The following is a 15,550-nucleotide window of genomic DNA, read 5'->3' on the forward strand; positions in this document are numbered from 1 at the left end:
CTAAAGTACACTATCTTTTAAAGGGTGATGAGTAATCTTTTTGTAACAACACATTTTTTTGGCTTAAAAGAAGCCAGAAGCCAGCTTTGGAAAGGCTCTTAACATCAGGCAGGTGGGTCTTTTTAGCCACTGGGCAACGTGCTTTACATAAACCCATCCTTGGTTTCTGTGGGACTAGAGATTTGATATTGCCCAGAGTCCACCGTGGCGCCAGGGGGCGCTGCAGAACGCTCCCGGAAGCCCGCAGACCTCACTGGGGACGCACCTGACTCCCCGCTCCTGGCTCTTCCGGAAGCGGAGCTGCGGACCGGTGGCAGCGGGCTCGGGAGCTGCCGGGTGGACAGAGCCTGCGGGGGGCTGCGCCTGGCTCCCGCGTGGGGCACCATGGACGACGCCGGCAGCTCCGGAGGCAGCGGAGGCTTCCGCCCGGGAGTAGACAGCCTGGATGAGCCGCCCAACAGCCGCATCTTCCTAGTGATCAGCAAGTACACATCGGAATCGGTGCTGAGGGAGCACTTCTCGCCCTTCGGAGATATCCAGGACATCTGGGTGGTGCGCGACAAGCACACTAAGGAGTCCAAGGGCATCGCCTTCGTCAAGTTCGCACGCAGCTCACAGGCCTGCCGGGCTATGGAGGAGATGCACGGACAGTGCCTTGGTCCCAACGACACCAAGCCCATCAAGGTGCGGGACTTGGGTGCCTGGGATAGTGTGTGAGGTAGAGATTCACAGCTTGGGATGTCTGAGATATGGGTGCCCAGGTTGGGGTGTCTGGAGTAGAGGTGCCCAGGGTTGAGGGTCCCTTCGAGAGCGACGGCGACGGCGGAATGGGTTGGGGTCTCTCTCGCCCCTTTGCTGCACTGGGGAAGCTGCGCAACCGATAGGAAAGGAGTTGAACTCAGCACGCACCGTGAGTACGTCGGGGATGGCTTGGAAGAGCAGATCCCAGGCCTCTGGCCAAAGGATCCCTGGGAACAGATTGGGTAGCCAAAGCCAATGATAGCGTAGCCGTGTCTGCCCTCATAACCCAGTCGACCTACTGTCCCCCTCTAACTGCCTACTACGAAAACTTTTCTGAGCTTCCTCTCTCGGACACTGATTACCTTCACGACTAGATAATTTAGTTTATGACAAGCTATGCTGTACTGGAAAGGGACAAACCTAGAAGAGGGTGCGGGGTGGGGTAATTCTGGTTTTGGTTTTATAAGAACACCATTTACACGTGTTCATGGGAGTGTGGGTTGGAGCTTCTCTTGCCTCTCTGCTGCACCTGGGATGCAGTTTGTCAGGAAAGGGGTTAAACTTTCTGAGAACAGGGTGTGCACTAGGTGATTCATAAATGCTTTAGGCTCAAAAATTTAGAAATTTGTGATCCGATGGTACCCCTGATCTCATTTTACCCGAGGTCCCTTTTTTCTCTAGTAGTTTCCTTTTCTTTGGTTTCTTCAAATACTTCATTACGGGTGTATTGACTAGATTAGCTTGAAGTTGGCCATTTCTTCTAATACCTTTAGTAGCGCTTGACATATGATGGGTTTTACTGAAGAAATGACTAAAATAAGCTACCTAGGGATATGTCTCTAACTCTATCTTATAAGTTGGGTCTCTAACAAGCTGTCTTCTGAGCAAATGTAAGTTTTCCATCCCCTGAATCCAGTGTTCCCTTCCACAAAAGTTTACAGTGTCATTGTTTTTATATTTGATGTGTTTTGAGTTTCTGCCTCCATTGTCCATGGTTTCTCACACTTCAGTGGTACACTGACCTCCTTAAAGCACACACACACACACACACACACACACACACACACACACACGTTCCCTCATGGGTCCTTGTGAATAAAGTGATTGATACCCTTTCAAATTATCAAAGGTGGCATTACCTATTAATATGGTTATAGCTGTACAGACAAGCCTTAGTCACAAATTTTAACATCCTCTGGAAAAACAAAAAACAAGACAAACTGTAAAACAAGCATTGTACTACAATGCAGATTAGAGTCAGATTAGATTCCCTTCCCTGATAAGGTTTCAATAAAATTAAACCACCAATACTAGAAAAATAGAACCTCTAGTTGTTTTCCATCCACATATAAAAGTACTTGGATATTCACAGAGATGGATGAGTGTGATGATGCTATCCTTTTCTAAAAATTTACTGTTAGAAAGCAGTTAGAAAGCCTAGACTTAAACCCAATTGTGTGGATATTTACATTAAATATAAATGAACTAAATACCTCGGGGAAGAGATTATAGCCATGCATAGTGGCACATGTCTATACTCCCTGCACACAGAAAGCTCAGCCAAGCAGATCTGGAATTCAAAGCCAGCCTAGTCTACAAGGGAAGACCCTGTTCCCCACAAAAGAAGATACTATAAAAAAAAAAAAACCAAAAATGCAACTAAGTGATGTTTACAAGAGAAATGCTTTAAAGATAAAGGTGCCGTGTGGTAGAACTTTTTAAAAAGCTCATATCAGTGATTAGGAACGTCAGTACATAGAGTAGTAACTGACAATTTCATAAAGATGAACCTATAGCAATCACGAGACATTCTGGGGTGGGTGGGAATTGGGGGCTCTGAGGATCAGACTCATGGTTTCCTAAGTGCTAGGAGTGCACTCTCCGGTGGAGCTGCAAACGCCATCTGGGGTGTTGTTACCAACAAAGCAATTAAACAAGGGAAGACATGTAACATTTTTGTATCAGGAATATAACCAACCTTCAGTCAGCACTGTCTAAATACAGAGTTCCCATTCTTTTAGCGACCTGCCCTTGGTGGTCAGAAATACAAAAGTAGGTATGTGGGAGACAGAGGCAGGTGGCTCTCTTTGAGCGTAAGGTCTGCTGGCCTACAGACAGAGTTAAGCTGTAGCCAGGGTTATATAGTGAGATCCTGTCTCAAAACAAAAAATGTAAAAGTTGAAATGTATTTGGAAAAAACAGTGTGAAGATCAGCATTATTTAAAAAAATATCAAATCACTGCGATGAAGATTACTATTGAGAAGAGATTCATAAGACCCTGACCCATCGCATTTCAGTCTGAGCTGCGTACCTGTATTCTAAAGAGACGTGCTTAAGGCATAGGAAAGCACTTCATGTTATTCTGAAGGCTTTCTCTGTTTTGTAGGTTTTCATTGCCCAGTCCCGATCATCAGGGAGTCACAGGGATGTCGAAGACGAAGAGCTCACCAGGATCTTTGTCATGATACCAAAGTCCTACACGGAGGAAGACCTGCGGGAGAAGTTCAAGGTACGTGTGTGTCATCATCGCTCCGCCCTCAGCCTTGTACAGCCATTAACAACTGGACAGCCGTAGTGAGAGTTCTCCTCAGATGTAGATTGAGCAAACGAAGTGCAAACCCAGAGTGTTCTCATTAAGATTACACAACTAGTAGGTGATGGCACCAAAACGTAAACCCTCTCTTCCGCCAGAGCCTTCTCTCAAAATTCCAAAGTGGTTGCCTCTCACTTGTCTTGCCTCTCCACAGCTCCACAGAGAGAGCCACAGGCCTGAGCGCGTTAGTGGTGTTGGCTGACACTGACCGTGGCATCACACTCGTTCACCTCCAGGTTATTCCTTGAAGTGGTTTTGTCCTAAGATTGGGCTTCTACGTGGGTCACAGTTAAGGGAAAACATTACGGCCCTGAGCTGCTAATCGGAGGAAACGACTTTTGAAAATAATTTTAAATCTTTGGGCCTTCATAAGCAGCGACTATCTGTGGGCTTTCTCAGCAGTCACCCAACAAGGTTTTAATTGTTTTTTTTTAGTTATTTTCTTAGTGGTATTCTCTTCTGTTTAACCTTGTAACACAGTGAGTTGGAGGTGAGTGCCAAGCAAGGGAAAAAGCTAGCAGGAAAACATAACGTTCATGTGTCTTTTGTCCTTCTCCAGTTGACCTTCAGAAATAACAGAGTCCAAACATTTATACTGCACACTGCCTCCAGCAATAAGAAAGTGTTTACCTATCTTTTTCCGAGAACAATAAAACATCCTAATCTAGATAATTACCTTTTTGCAAGAGAATCTTATAAAATACATACTGAGTGGCAGACCGTGAGTTCATAAGCCCACGTGTCTTCCAACACTAAGCACCACTGCATGTTTCTCACATACTAACCTTCTGAGTAAACCACTATGTCCTGGCTTGAACGGATCCTCAAAAGAGCCCCCCGTCATTCCCGATACTGTTAGAGACACTTAAACATCGTCAGCTGACACGGCCCAGTATTTGGTCTATCCCAGGCTCGTAAGCTTTTAACCCCAGGTTAGTCCGTTTAACCTTTAGCCGTCCAATGAGGTCAGTGGTGCTGAAGATGCTGGCACAGAGGAGAGAGTGAACCGCCTGGTTACTGAGTGGCTGAGCTAGGGGCTGAATCTCAGAATCCCAGTCCCAGAGCCCTCACACCCATCCACTGGATGAGCTGGTGCGGACGAGTCTTTCTCCCTCAGCTTAGTTTCTCTGTGGCTTAGGCAAGGCATTTGACTGCTGTAGGCTCAGTTTCAGTGTCCGCCGATTCGGCTGTACAGAGTGTGTGTGTGTCGCCTTGAAGGATTCCGCTGTTTGCAAGCACGAGACACCAATAAGTATAAATGTAAGTTTTGAGCTATCTTTCCCGTTATCAACTGTGAGTCTCCTAAGCGTCTCTTTTGGCTCTCGCAGGTGTATGGAGACATCGAGTATTGCAGCGTTATTAAGAATAAAGTCACTGGAGAAAGTAAAGGCTTGGGCTACGTGCGGTACTTAAAACCATCACAAGCTGCCCAGGCAATAGAAAACTGTGATAGAAGTAAGAATGAGCTTCTAAAGCTTTATTTTGTGTGTACGGTGGTTGTGCCTACCTGTACGTCTGTGTGTCACCTGGACGCTGTGCCACGGGAACTGGAGTTGCAGATGGGTGTGGGTATTGGGAATGGAACCCAGGTCCTCTGTAAGAGCCACGAGTGTTGGTAACCACTGGACCATCCTTCCAGCCCCAGAATGTATTTTGTTTTGTTTTGCTTTCAACCTTGCTAGAAGACCTTTGAAAAGAAATTCTCATTATTATAAATAACAGCCTTCTAGTAGATTCTTGCCACGCTATATTAACTAGTGTAGCGGGTATAAAACATTTTGCACTGATGAATCAGTCACGCACTGATGCCATCTTGAGAAATATGACCAACTGAATACTCGATGGTAAGCGCACGGCACTCCTGGCTTACTGTTTGCATACGGTCGGGGCTTTAAAAAATGTTTTGTACACAGAGTCTTGCTGTGTAGCCCAGACTGGACTTTAACTTGTCATTCTCCTGGCTTGGCCTCCTAGGTGTCTGCTTTACAGGTGGAGGCCACCATGCCCAGCAAATCTTACCCTTTCTCTTTGTTCCTGCCTGACCTAAGCCCTAACAAGGATTTAATATACTAACAAACATGCAAATCAGATGGAGTGGGCGAGATTTGCTATCACGGGTAAATGATTTGAAGGCATAGTGACAAATTATTGGACATTTTGATGCTGTATATAAAGCTGACTTCAGGAAATAAAGAGGTATACTAAATTATTGGGCTTTAGACTGTTATAAAAATCTATCTATACAGGAAAGAGTTGCTGTTGATCAGGAGAATTTCCCATTGTCCACACCATGATTTTCTTCAAACTTCTCCGTCAGTCCTAATTGGCTTCCTACAGTGTGACCCTCAGTATACTAAGGGGTAAATATAAATGCAGTACCTGGTAGCACTGGCACTTAAATTTCTATATCTGTACTGAGTATCTAAGAGCTAGAAGATAAGCAGTAGAAGAGTATTTTTAGACTGAAAACAAAAAGTACATCTTGTTTTCCCTCACCTCCAAATCCTGTAGAGTCATAGCTCCTCCACACAGAGGAGTGAACTCAAACCTACTGGCTTACCATGTCTGCGACTATAATAATAGGAACACTGTGAACCCTTGAAGTAGACCGCTGTACTCATAAGATAGATAAGCATTTGTTTTAGAGGGTTTGTGGGACCTTCCCACCTTGTGTAGGGGTTTGGAGAGGGTGCACGTGGAAGCCTGGTTTACACACTTTGTTTTGGAAGGTTTCTTCATGAACCTGGAGCTCACCAGTTGGCTAGCCTGGCCTCCTGTCTATCTCGCCAACACTGTAATTGCTGGCATTTATGGCCTCACCTGGCTTTCTATGTGGGTGTGGGGATCTGCACAGATCTCCATGCTTGCACGGCTAGCACTTGCCTAGCTTAACTGTCTCTCCATAACCCTCTTCCCACTTTTTGAAATGAATCTTTAGACCCCTAAGAGCCCTTGATCTAGAACAAGGAAAATGGTTATGGAGTTGTGTTGAACTGGAGACGTAATTTAAAAACAGTCAGAAGTTAGCGTGCAGGGTAACATGCTAAGCACATATAAAGGAAGCATTGTAGTAAGTTAAAAATGAAGATGGCCAATGGGTTTTGATGCTAAACCAACAAGGCAAATGGGTGACACCACCTTTTGTAAGGCTAGCACTGTACTGCTGACCTTTCTTGTCCGTGTCAACCTCTACTTGGGGCTCTTGATTTTTTTGTTGTTTTTTGCTTTGTTTTGTTTGTTTGTTTTCTCATATACTCTTTGTCCTTTAACCATGAAACAAGTCAGTCTGATGGGGACAGCCACCGTGTAAATCCTGCGTTGTACAATTAAATTTTTAAAACTAGGTCAGATCCACAAAATCAAATATGTGAAGCTTGCCGTGAAGCTTAAAAATTCATGGATTCTCATTTTCAGGTTTCAGAGCACTCTTGGCTGAACCTAAAAATAAAGTGTTGGAGTCCCCAGAACAAGATTATTACAGTAGCGTGAGGCAGGAGGCTTTGGGGCATGAGCCTAGAGGAAATCTGTTTCCCTTCGGTGAGTGGACTACCTTTACCCCTTTATGTTCATATGTAGCATATGGCTGTATGTGAGCTCACTTCAAGCCATTCTTCTGTCAGCAACCTGAAAGTGTTACCTAGCAAGTGAAAATCCGATATGTTGCTTTTTCCGGAGAAGTTGCTCAGTTCTAAGATCCTTAGTTCCTAACCCTTGTTTGTTTGATTATTTGCAGCGTAGATCCCCCTGGCTAGCCGCACATTATCTAAATACTAACGTGCGATTACTATACTTTTTGCGTGTGAATTCTGCTTTTTTGCGCAGTCAACCAAAAATACAAAAATTTTATATGGGAATCCCTTCACCGTGCTGCTGGAAAAGCTTGGTTTGCAGAGAGAGAGAGCAAAAGCAAAAGCTGGGAAGGGGGACAGGTTAGAGTCCCCAGGGGCACTGGCAGAACTTTTCAGATAAGACTCTTGCCATATTTTACAGTTAAGTTCTAAACTCTCTCCCGTGGTGCTGGACTAGACACTCCTGAGGTAATTCTTCACTGAAGTCAAGGAAGGAAGTGGGTGAAGCTGTCTGCCGCCCCATCACCGAGTCTCTGTGGTTGTACTACAAAGGAGGGGAATAGATTTGATCAGAATACATCCTATGTGTACATGAAATTCTCGGAGGATAAATTAAAATATATCTTTAAAAGAATAACACAAAATATGGTATCCCCTGTCTAGACATTTCAAATATCCTTGTGCAACAATGGCTACATAATTTTTAGTGTGTGGAAATGTAATTATCTACTTATATGTGTGTACTATGCATATATGTGTGTATTATATACATATAGTTGGAGAACAACAATCTGAATTTTCAACTTTTGACAAGAATGATAGCAGAGGCCAGGAAGCTATCTCCAAACGCCTGTCGGTGGCATCAAGGGTCCCCTTCACAGAGGAGCAGCTCTTCAGCATTTTTGACATCGTCCCAGGGCTGGAGTACTGTGAGGTTCACCGAGACCCTTACTCAAATTATGGTAAACTGACGTGTGCTGTTGTTACGTTTATAGTGTTCCATTAAGTCACTTTTCATCCAGGACACATTTTTATGCTGTGTTTGTGTTGCAGGAGGTTTATATTTTACTTTTTCTAGTTTGTTTTTATTCTCTTTGTTAACTTACATATGTTTATTATATGGTGATTATTTTCACAGTGACATTTTCGTTCAGGTATATCATGTACTTTAATCTCATTACTGCCCATCACCCTCTCCTGGCCCCTCCTTTTTCCCTATTTTATAGTTTAAAATCCAACAATACCTTAGTAAACAAACCCCCAAGAATGTATCTTTTTTATAAAAGTCATTCACCATAGAAATATTTTAACTCTCACGAAATAAAGAATTCTCTTTTCTATTGTAAAACAAATGCCTCAGGCTAGGTCTGTTTTTGCTTTTGGAACTGCATTTCTAGGTCTCTTTACCTCTCTGGCATCCTAAGTGTTCTGCATGCCTCTCCACATCCTCCGACTTGCGGCAGAACCAGGGAGTGTTAGTTACAAGCAGGGCATTCCCTCACTGGCAATGCCAGCAGGCAGTCTGGTCCAGGCCGTGCTTCAGCTGAGGCTCCCCCTTCCTGGCAGCTCTAGGTTTTGTCAGACTGACAGTGAAAGCTCATCCGTCCATTTGATTTACAGAGGGTGATACTGTGTTTCTCCTGACGTGGGCTGTGTCACAGAGAAGTCATGAAAACCTCTTGGTTGTGTCACCAGCTCCTGGGCTCCCTTCCTCCAGCACTGCCTGATTAATTGAAACCTAGCCCCAGAGCTGAAATCTCTTCAAAGGAATGTGAACCGGGCAACATTTCTGTTTTGACTACACACCCCTTTCCTCCATGGTTTCAACTACCTCAGTATAGCGTCTGTTCCATGGACAAGTTCTCATTGCTTTCTGTTCAGTATAATAAGAAAAACTCTTAACTTCAAAGGATTAAGAAGTAGGTTTTATGTATACCGAAATTTTATAAGGAAATTTAAGCTGGACCTAGTGGTGAGTGCCTATAATCCCAGGACTCATTGGGAGACAGAGATAGTCTAAAGGCCAATGGCCTAGTCTAGTAAGTTTTTGCTAAGAAAAAGATATGACTTCCATTTCACTGCCTACAAATAATGTTACATGCATGTTACAGAACTTTGTTCTCTCTTCTCTTTGATTTGTACTTACTGAGAATAATGTGTGAGAACAATGGAAGTTCTGTATTTTTCGCCTTTGAAATACATTAGAAGTGGGGCTGGGGAAACGACTCATTGGTTAAGAGCACTGGCTGCTCTTCCAGAGGACCCAGGTTCAATTCCCAGAACCCACGTGGCAGCTGACAACTGTCTGTAACTCCGGTTCCAGGGCTTCTGACACCTTCATACTGACATAGCACGAAAGCAAAATGCCAATGAATATAAAATTTAAAAACTTAAAAAGAAGGAAGGAAGGAAAGAAAAGGGCAGAAGAGAAGAAGACAGACAGACAGACAGACAGACAGCTTAGGCCTTAGGGATGCCATCTGCTGCCTTTTTCACGTCTGTGTTCTCTATTTTAGGTCATGGCGTGGTTCAGTATTTTAACGTGGCATCGGCTGTTTATGCACAATACAAACTGCATGGATTCCAGTACCCTCCCGGGAATCGGATAGCTGTTTCCTTTCTGGATGACGGAAGTAATTCGGCTGAGTAAGTACCATTCCAGGGTGGTCCAGGCCAAGCCGCGGTGCATGTGACTGTGGCTCGAAGGATCAGTTCCCCTCAGGTCAGACGGCCACCCAAACAGATTTCTGTTAAGATGCTGAATGTTTCTAGTTCCCTGTAAATCCTTGGTTGTCGTTTCCAGTCTCATCAGGAAAATGGCCACACAGATGGTGGCGGCACAGCTCGCGTCGACGGTGTGGAGTAACCCGAGTCACCAGCAGTTTCTGGTAAGTGGGTCAGACTGTGAGGTGTTTGCACCGAAGGACGCTATCCTAAAAGACCCCCTGGGTGCCGTAGCACACCCTTGGCTCTTGGCCCCGGAGCCCTGCAGAACCGTCTTTCCTTTCTCTCCCGTTGCATCCGACTCTTCGGCAGCAATTCGGAGGAAGCGCTGGGTCACAAGTGCCTCAGATCCAGACAGACGTGGTACTTCCGTCATGCAGAAAGAAAGCCCCACCGGAAACTCCTGTGAAAGAAAGGCTGTTTATTGTGTTTAATCCCCACCCTTTGCCGTTAGACGTGTTGGAGGATATATTCTGGTAAGTTCTCAGAGCAAGTACACTCAGTGCGTTTAAACCAGTAAGCACCATTTTCACGCCCCTGCTGCCGAGAGATGACCCGTTCTGAGTTCTAAGACTTCTCTGTCAGGTACATATCCTGACCGCCACACATTTCCTGATTTTTTTTTTTAAAGATATACAGGAAAGTAGGGAATGTAAAAATCACTTGTCTCTTGGGAGAAGATTCATTTACATAGACCTGCTCTTTCATTTCTGTTTCCTCCATGTTATAATTCAAGTGAAGAGCGTTTACTAAATTTCTTACATTTTGGCCGCATAACCTGAGGGTTATGTCATGGAGGGCAAATCACTTAATTATAGGGGATAATAAGTGTAAAGGCAAGTCTTACCTATTTTTGTATCTTAATATGACTTTATATCTACCTAGCTTTTTTTTTAGATATTTGCCTTTTACCTTCTAAGATTGTCTATGAGTTAAGCAAATAGAAAGCATGTAAAAGAAACGCACACGATGTCAGGCGTGGGGTACAGATATGTTGACCTTTATGTAACTGATTCATTTAGGTTTGGGTTTGGTTTGGTTTTGTTCTTGAACCAACCCCCTCTGTGCTGGGCAGACCCTAGGCTGGCCTGCCAAGTGTGTTGTAAACAAAGCATCCTAAATACCACATTGACAAGACATTCATTATACAGAGCAGCAGTAGTAGGCCTCACAGAAAGGCCGAGGTTTCTCTTAAACTAAAAGGGTCCTGACACCTGCAGGGTAAACCTAGTTTTCCCAGAGGAGGAGGTTGGGGGCGTGGTTTGGGTTTGGGAGGAGGTTGGGGGCGTGGCTTGGATTTAGGAGGAGGTTGGGGGCGTGGCTTGGGTTTAGGAGGTTTGAGAGGTTTTTGTTTTTCTGGCAGGAAGGATATGAAAAGAGATCTTTTGGACGTAGGCAGTGAGAGATTGTAGGGGATTCAAAGCTGGAGAAGCCAGTGACTGTCCTGAAAGCCAAGTTCATTTTTACCTCGGAGGCAAGGTGAAACCGTTGAGATTATTCAGGAAAAAAGACGGAGTGGGGGATGAACTGGAAAGAGACAGCCATTGGGTAAGGAGAGTCATGAAGAAAACGTTAGAGTGAGGGAAGGACAAAGATGCTGTTGGTGAGGAAGGCCGCCTCCGGGAGAGCCAAGAGAAGTTTGCTGAAGAAGGCGCTGTTTGCTGCAGCCCAGCGCTAGCAGCATTCGGATGCTGGACTAGGCAGGCGTCGGGAAAGAGTCAAGACTCATGTTCAGAACTTACAGGCAGATGTTCTTTAACTTCGTTTCAGCCGTTTTGGGAACCTGATCGAGGTCTACCTTGTGTCGGGGAAAAACGTGGGCTATGTCAAGTATGCTGATAGAATGAGCGCCAATGACGCCATCACAACTCTGCACGGGAAGATTCTAAATGGGGTCAGACTTAAGGTTATGCTGGCAGATTCCCCAAGAGAAGAATCCAAAAAGAGGCAGAGAACTTACTGAGTCTTAAGGTGAGTGTTCCTTACCCACTAGCGAAGGAGTCTAGCAAAAGGAACATCTGTAAGTATTTCACTTGTGAGATTTTTCTTCTGGGGACTTCAGAAGCTGTCTAAAACCATGTTGGCTTAAAACTCTATTAAAAAAGCAGTATATTTTCTTAATTTAAAATTGTTTAAATTCAGGGCTGGAAAGATAGATTAGCAGACCACGTCATGCTGCTTTCAGCACAGTGTAGGGCAGTGTTTCTCAACCTCTGGGTCAACCCTTGGGGGTCGGCTAGGACCATCAGAAGACACATCTCTACATTACGATTCATGACAGTACCTCGTTATGAGGTAGCAATGAAACTAATTTTGGGGGTATCCAGTGTTTTCTTCTGAACGCTGTGAACACATTCAGTCATGTATACATACCCACCCACAGATACACACACACACACACACACACACACACACACACACACAGAGTAAAATATGTCTTTAACAAAAATCTTTTGATGTCTTACTATTTTATACTGAAAAACAGTGTGAAATTATATATAAATATACATTTGAATCTTTTTTTTTTTTTTTTTTTTGGTTCTTTTTTTCGGAGCTGGGGACCGAACCCAGGGCCTTGCGCTTCCTAGGCAAGCGCTCTACCACTGAGCTAAATCCCCAACCCCCATTTGAATCTTTTAAACCTGAATATTAGTGTCTTTCTAAATTCAAACTTTTGAGTTTGCACTTTAAAAGTATATGTTCAGAAAATATTTTCATGTGCATTGATGTATTTTAAAGAACTCTGACCATTTGCTAAGCCCCTTCTTTAGGAATACTGATAGAACGTATGAATTCTATTATCTATGGGTTAGTTTTCAAAGCTCAATCTTCTTTTTCTGTGGTGGGTTATATCTATGACTTCAAGGAGACGTCATCTTTAGCTCACTTTCCTCTAAGGAATTCTGAGTGTCAGAGACAGTTTGTTTCCTGGTCCTACACTCATCATCCTCCCAGCCCTACTCCATGTCAGATGCGTCCAGCTCTGACCCATGCTGTGAACAAGTTACTGTCAGAATTAATCACCGTAGGCCTCACTGTTGAAGACCCTTCTTTTGTAGAGCAAAGCAAGTCATTAGTTCCTTCATAAAAAGGATTTTGCGGTGAAAAATGCCCACTGGGCCCACTAGAAATTATCCTGCTTTAAAAGTGCTTTTAAATATCTTATTTAATGATGAAATTCATACTCCTTACACTAAACAGTTTGGCAGTTTAGCTCTAAAAATATTCCATTACCAGTGAAAGAGAATTAGCTTTCTTGTTTACTAATAAGATGTGAATAATTTAATTCTGTTTAAATAAATAGTCCTTGAAAGTATAATGTGAAAATTACACTTATCCTTGTGTTTAAATATTTTAGTATATAGGAGACAGTTATTGCTTTTGTTCAGGGAATCTTTGCCCTTTAAAAGGGCAATGATACTGACTTTCTAGTATGGGAAGATATACAAAGTACTCTTGTGGTTGAGCCTTTCTAATGATAATTTACATTTTAAAGGGAATTATTGGCCTGTAATCTCAGCGCCCAGGAGACTGGAGCAGAAATACCGGGTGGGAGGTTAATGTGGATGTGAAAGGAGAGCTGTAAAGAGAGGGTGTGAATGAGAGAGGAGCAGACGTGGACTACGCCCACCACGAACACGTAAATAACCTGTGTAGTTCTCTTCAGGTTTCAGAGACCGGGTTTCTTCTGGGTTCCTTGAGAGTCATTGAGATAGCAGAATTCCTGATAAAATGAAAGAAAAGCTTTGTAAATGTGAACTAAAACCCTTATATTTATGGCTTTAGTGGAGCCTTTCAGATGTCACCTCATACAAATGATGAGAAAGCAACAGCTTAATGGTGCAGAAGTCCCTCCCAGCCAGCTGTTCCTGAGAGCCACACTTTAAAGTAGGGCAGCTCCTTCATAGTGATGCATGCTCACCTGGTTTCCCAGTTAAAGGACTACACAGTTTTCAGCATGGCGAGCCATCAAACATTTACCATTACTGAATTTTGATAGATATTAAGAGCAGAGATCAAAAGTGGTCAAATTACTTGACGATGGTTACTTGACGATGGTGAGATCATTAGGGTAGACACAGCTATAATGTGGATGTCTTCTAATCGCACCATGGCTTTTGTTTTTGTTACACATCCTCTGTTTACTGTGGATAGCATAGTGAGATTTTCTACCTTTAGGGGTGCAGTAAATAATTATGTTGGCCAAGTGTGGTGGCCTGAGCCTGTAGTTACAGTTCTTCAGAGACTGAGGCAAGAGAGTCATATAAACTCCAGAGCTCAAGGCCAGCCTGGAAGACATAGTGAGACCCCGTATCAATAAGTGAATTACCTTTTTTAAAAGTTCAGCAGAAGAGTATGATAGACGCCCACAGTTAACATGATCATGACAGCAGGGGTTTTTGTGGTTGGTGCACTGTTCATTTATCTCTAATAGGACACAGCTCCTGGATGCTGGTTGCCCTTTGTCTCTGAGGAATGAGCCTGGGACTAAATGAGCCACACCTAAGAGATAGAAAACTGGTCTAAAAGTCGAAGCTGAAAGTAGTTGAGTTCCCTTCTGAGATGAGTCTTGTGTCTATAATGTATCTCCCTCTCTACTAGAGGAATATAGACATTTTCATATTTCAGAGCATCTGCTTTTAAGTTAGTTTACAGGATTTTCCCCGTAGAACTGCAGTACCTGCCAGCGTCCGCTCGAAGTAAGTCTGGTCTTGTGTACTCGGAGGCATTTTTGATGAGCCAGGTCAGACTGGCCATAGAGAGGCTAAGGAAATCCCAACAGAGTGGGATACTAAGTGCATCAGCCATTCCCTTGCAGGTGATGACTCTCATCCTTGTATTGTGTTCTTTCTACAGAACAAAGACTAACTAATGACATAGTCCTCAGCTGACTGACTGAAAACCTGACTGGACGGACCCCTGTGGACAGTTGACAGCTTTTTTTTTTCTTTTTCTCACATATCTGATAGTCTACACACCATTGCCTATCTGGGATCGCTGACATGTATTTTTATCTGACCTTAATGGTAAAATTAATATAATAGTTGTTTCCTAGAACAAAATGTTGCTGTGTATAGCAGAAATAAAGCTTCCTTAGAGAAATATGTTGTCATGTATAGCAGAAATAAAGTTTGCTTTGTATAACTAACTCCCGACTTATTTATATGAAAGACAAGAGTGAAAAAGTAGGTGTTTAGACTTTAAATAAGTGGCAACTTCCTTTGATTTTGAGATGCACATTTTCACTTTTGAAAGCTGAAACATGTCAGGTGTGTGACACAGTGTGATTGACAGTCTCTTTCTGGTAAGACATGAAATACAGGTGTTTCTTCCATCCAGCCACTTGTGTATCAGAGTCAGTGAAGCAAGCGCACGCTCGTTCCACACAGATGTAGCACCAGTTCCACTGGACAAAAGCAAAGATGTTTGCTAGCGAGAGTGTAGTGCTGTGTATCTATTGCTAGACCAAAATTTAAAAAAAAATCTAGAAGGATGTTTTGCCTGTCTGTGTGTGTGTGTGTGTGTGTGTGTGTGTGTGTGTGTGTGTGTGTGTGTGTGTGTTGAGATGTCATCTGTCATGGAATAGGAGATGATCTGCAGCCCTGATCCTCCAATCTCGGCTTTTCTAAGTGTTAAGGCATAGGTTCCCACACCCACTTAAATTTAAATAGTATCAGTGGCTTTGAGAGAATAGACTTTTTTTTTAATTTATAAATGTAGAAACATAATGGCCACTCAAAAAGTATTGTATATGAGCAATTATGGATACAGATTATGATAGGAGATGGAATAATTTTGAAATGAAAATGTAGGTACCCATCAGGCATGGTATATCATACATTTGAAGCCAGCCTAGGGTTGAGAACCTGTGAATCAGAACAAAACAAGAAAAAAATTACTAAAAAATACTTTATAATCTGA

At 43.3% G+C, this 15,550-nt stretch overlaps 1 protein-coding gene across 1 annotated transcript; it reads left to right on the forward strand.

The window, feature by feature from the left end:
* Window positions 1–289: 289 nt before the first annotated feature.
* Window positions 290–14,777, forward strand: Rbm45 (RNA binding motif protein 45). Its single transcript, XM_032903528.1, has 10 exons — window positions 290–684; window positions 3,129–3,251; window positions 4,664–4,790; window positions 6,750–6,872; window positions 7,681–7,866; window positions 9,421–9,550; window positions 9,708–9,792; window positions 9,941–10,104; window positions 11,399–11,599; window positions 14,486–14,777. Exons 1-9 carry the CDS (start codon window positions 385–387, stop codon window positions 11,589–11,591), a joined length of 1,431 nt encoding a protein of 476 aa, XP_032759419.1. The 5' UTR covers window positions 290–384; the 3' UTR covers window positions 11,592–11,599; window positions 14,486–14,777.
* Window positions 14,778–15,550: the final 773 nt, after the last annotated feature.

This window comes from Rattus rattus, chromosome 5, assembly GCF_011064425.1.
Source record: "Rattus rattus isolate New Zealand chromosome 5, Rrattus_CSIRO_v1, whole genome shotgun sequence".
Taxonomy (NCBI): domain Eukaryota; kingdom Metazoa; phylum Chordata; class Mammalia; order Rodentia; family Muridae; genus Rattus; species Rattus rattus.

Coding starts and splice junctions, on each gene's coding strand:
- Rbm45 (XM_032903528.1), top strand. CDS start 385: ATGGACGACGCCGGCAGCTCCGGAGGCAGCGGAGGCTTCCGCCCGGGA. Junction 7,867..9,420: donor AGACCCTTACTCAAATTATG/GTAAACTGACGT, acceptor TCTCTATTTTAG/GTCATGGCGTGGTTCAGTAT. Junction 10,105..11,398: donor GTGTTGGAGGATATATTCTG/GTAAGTTCTCAG, acceptor ACTTCGTTTCAG/CCGTTTTGGGAACCTGATCG.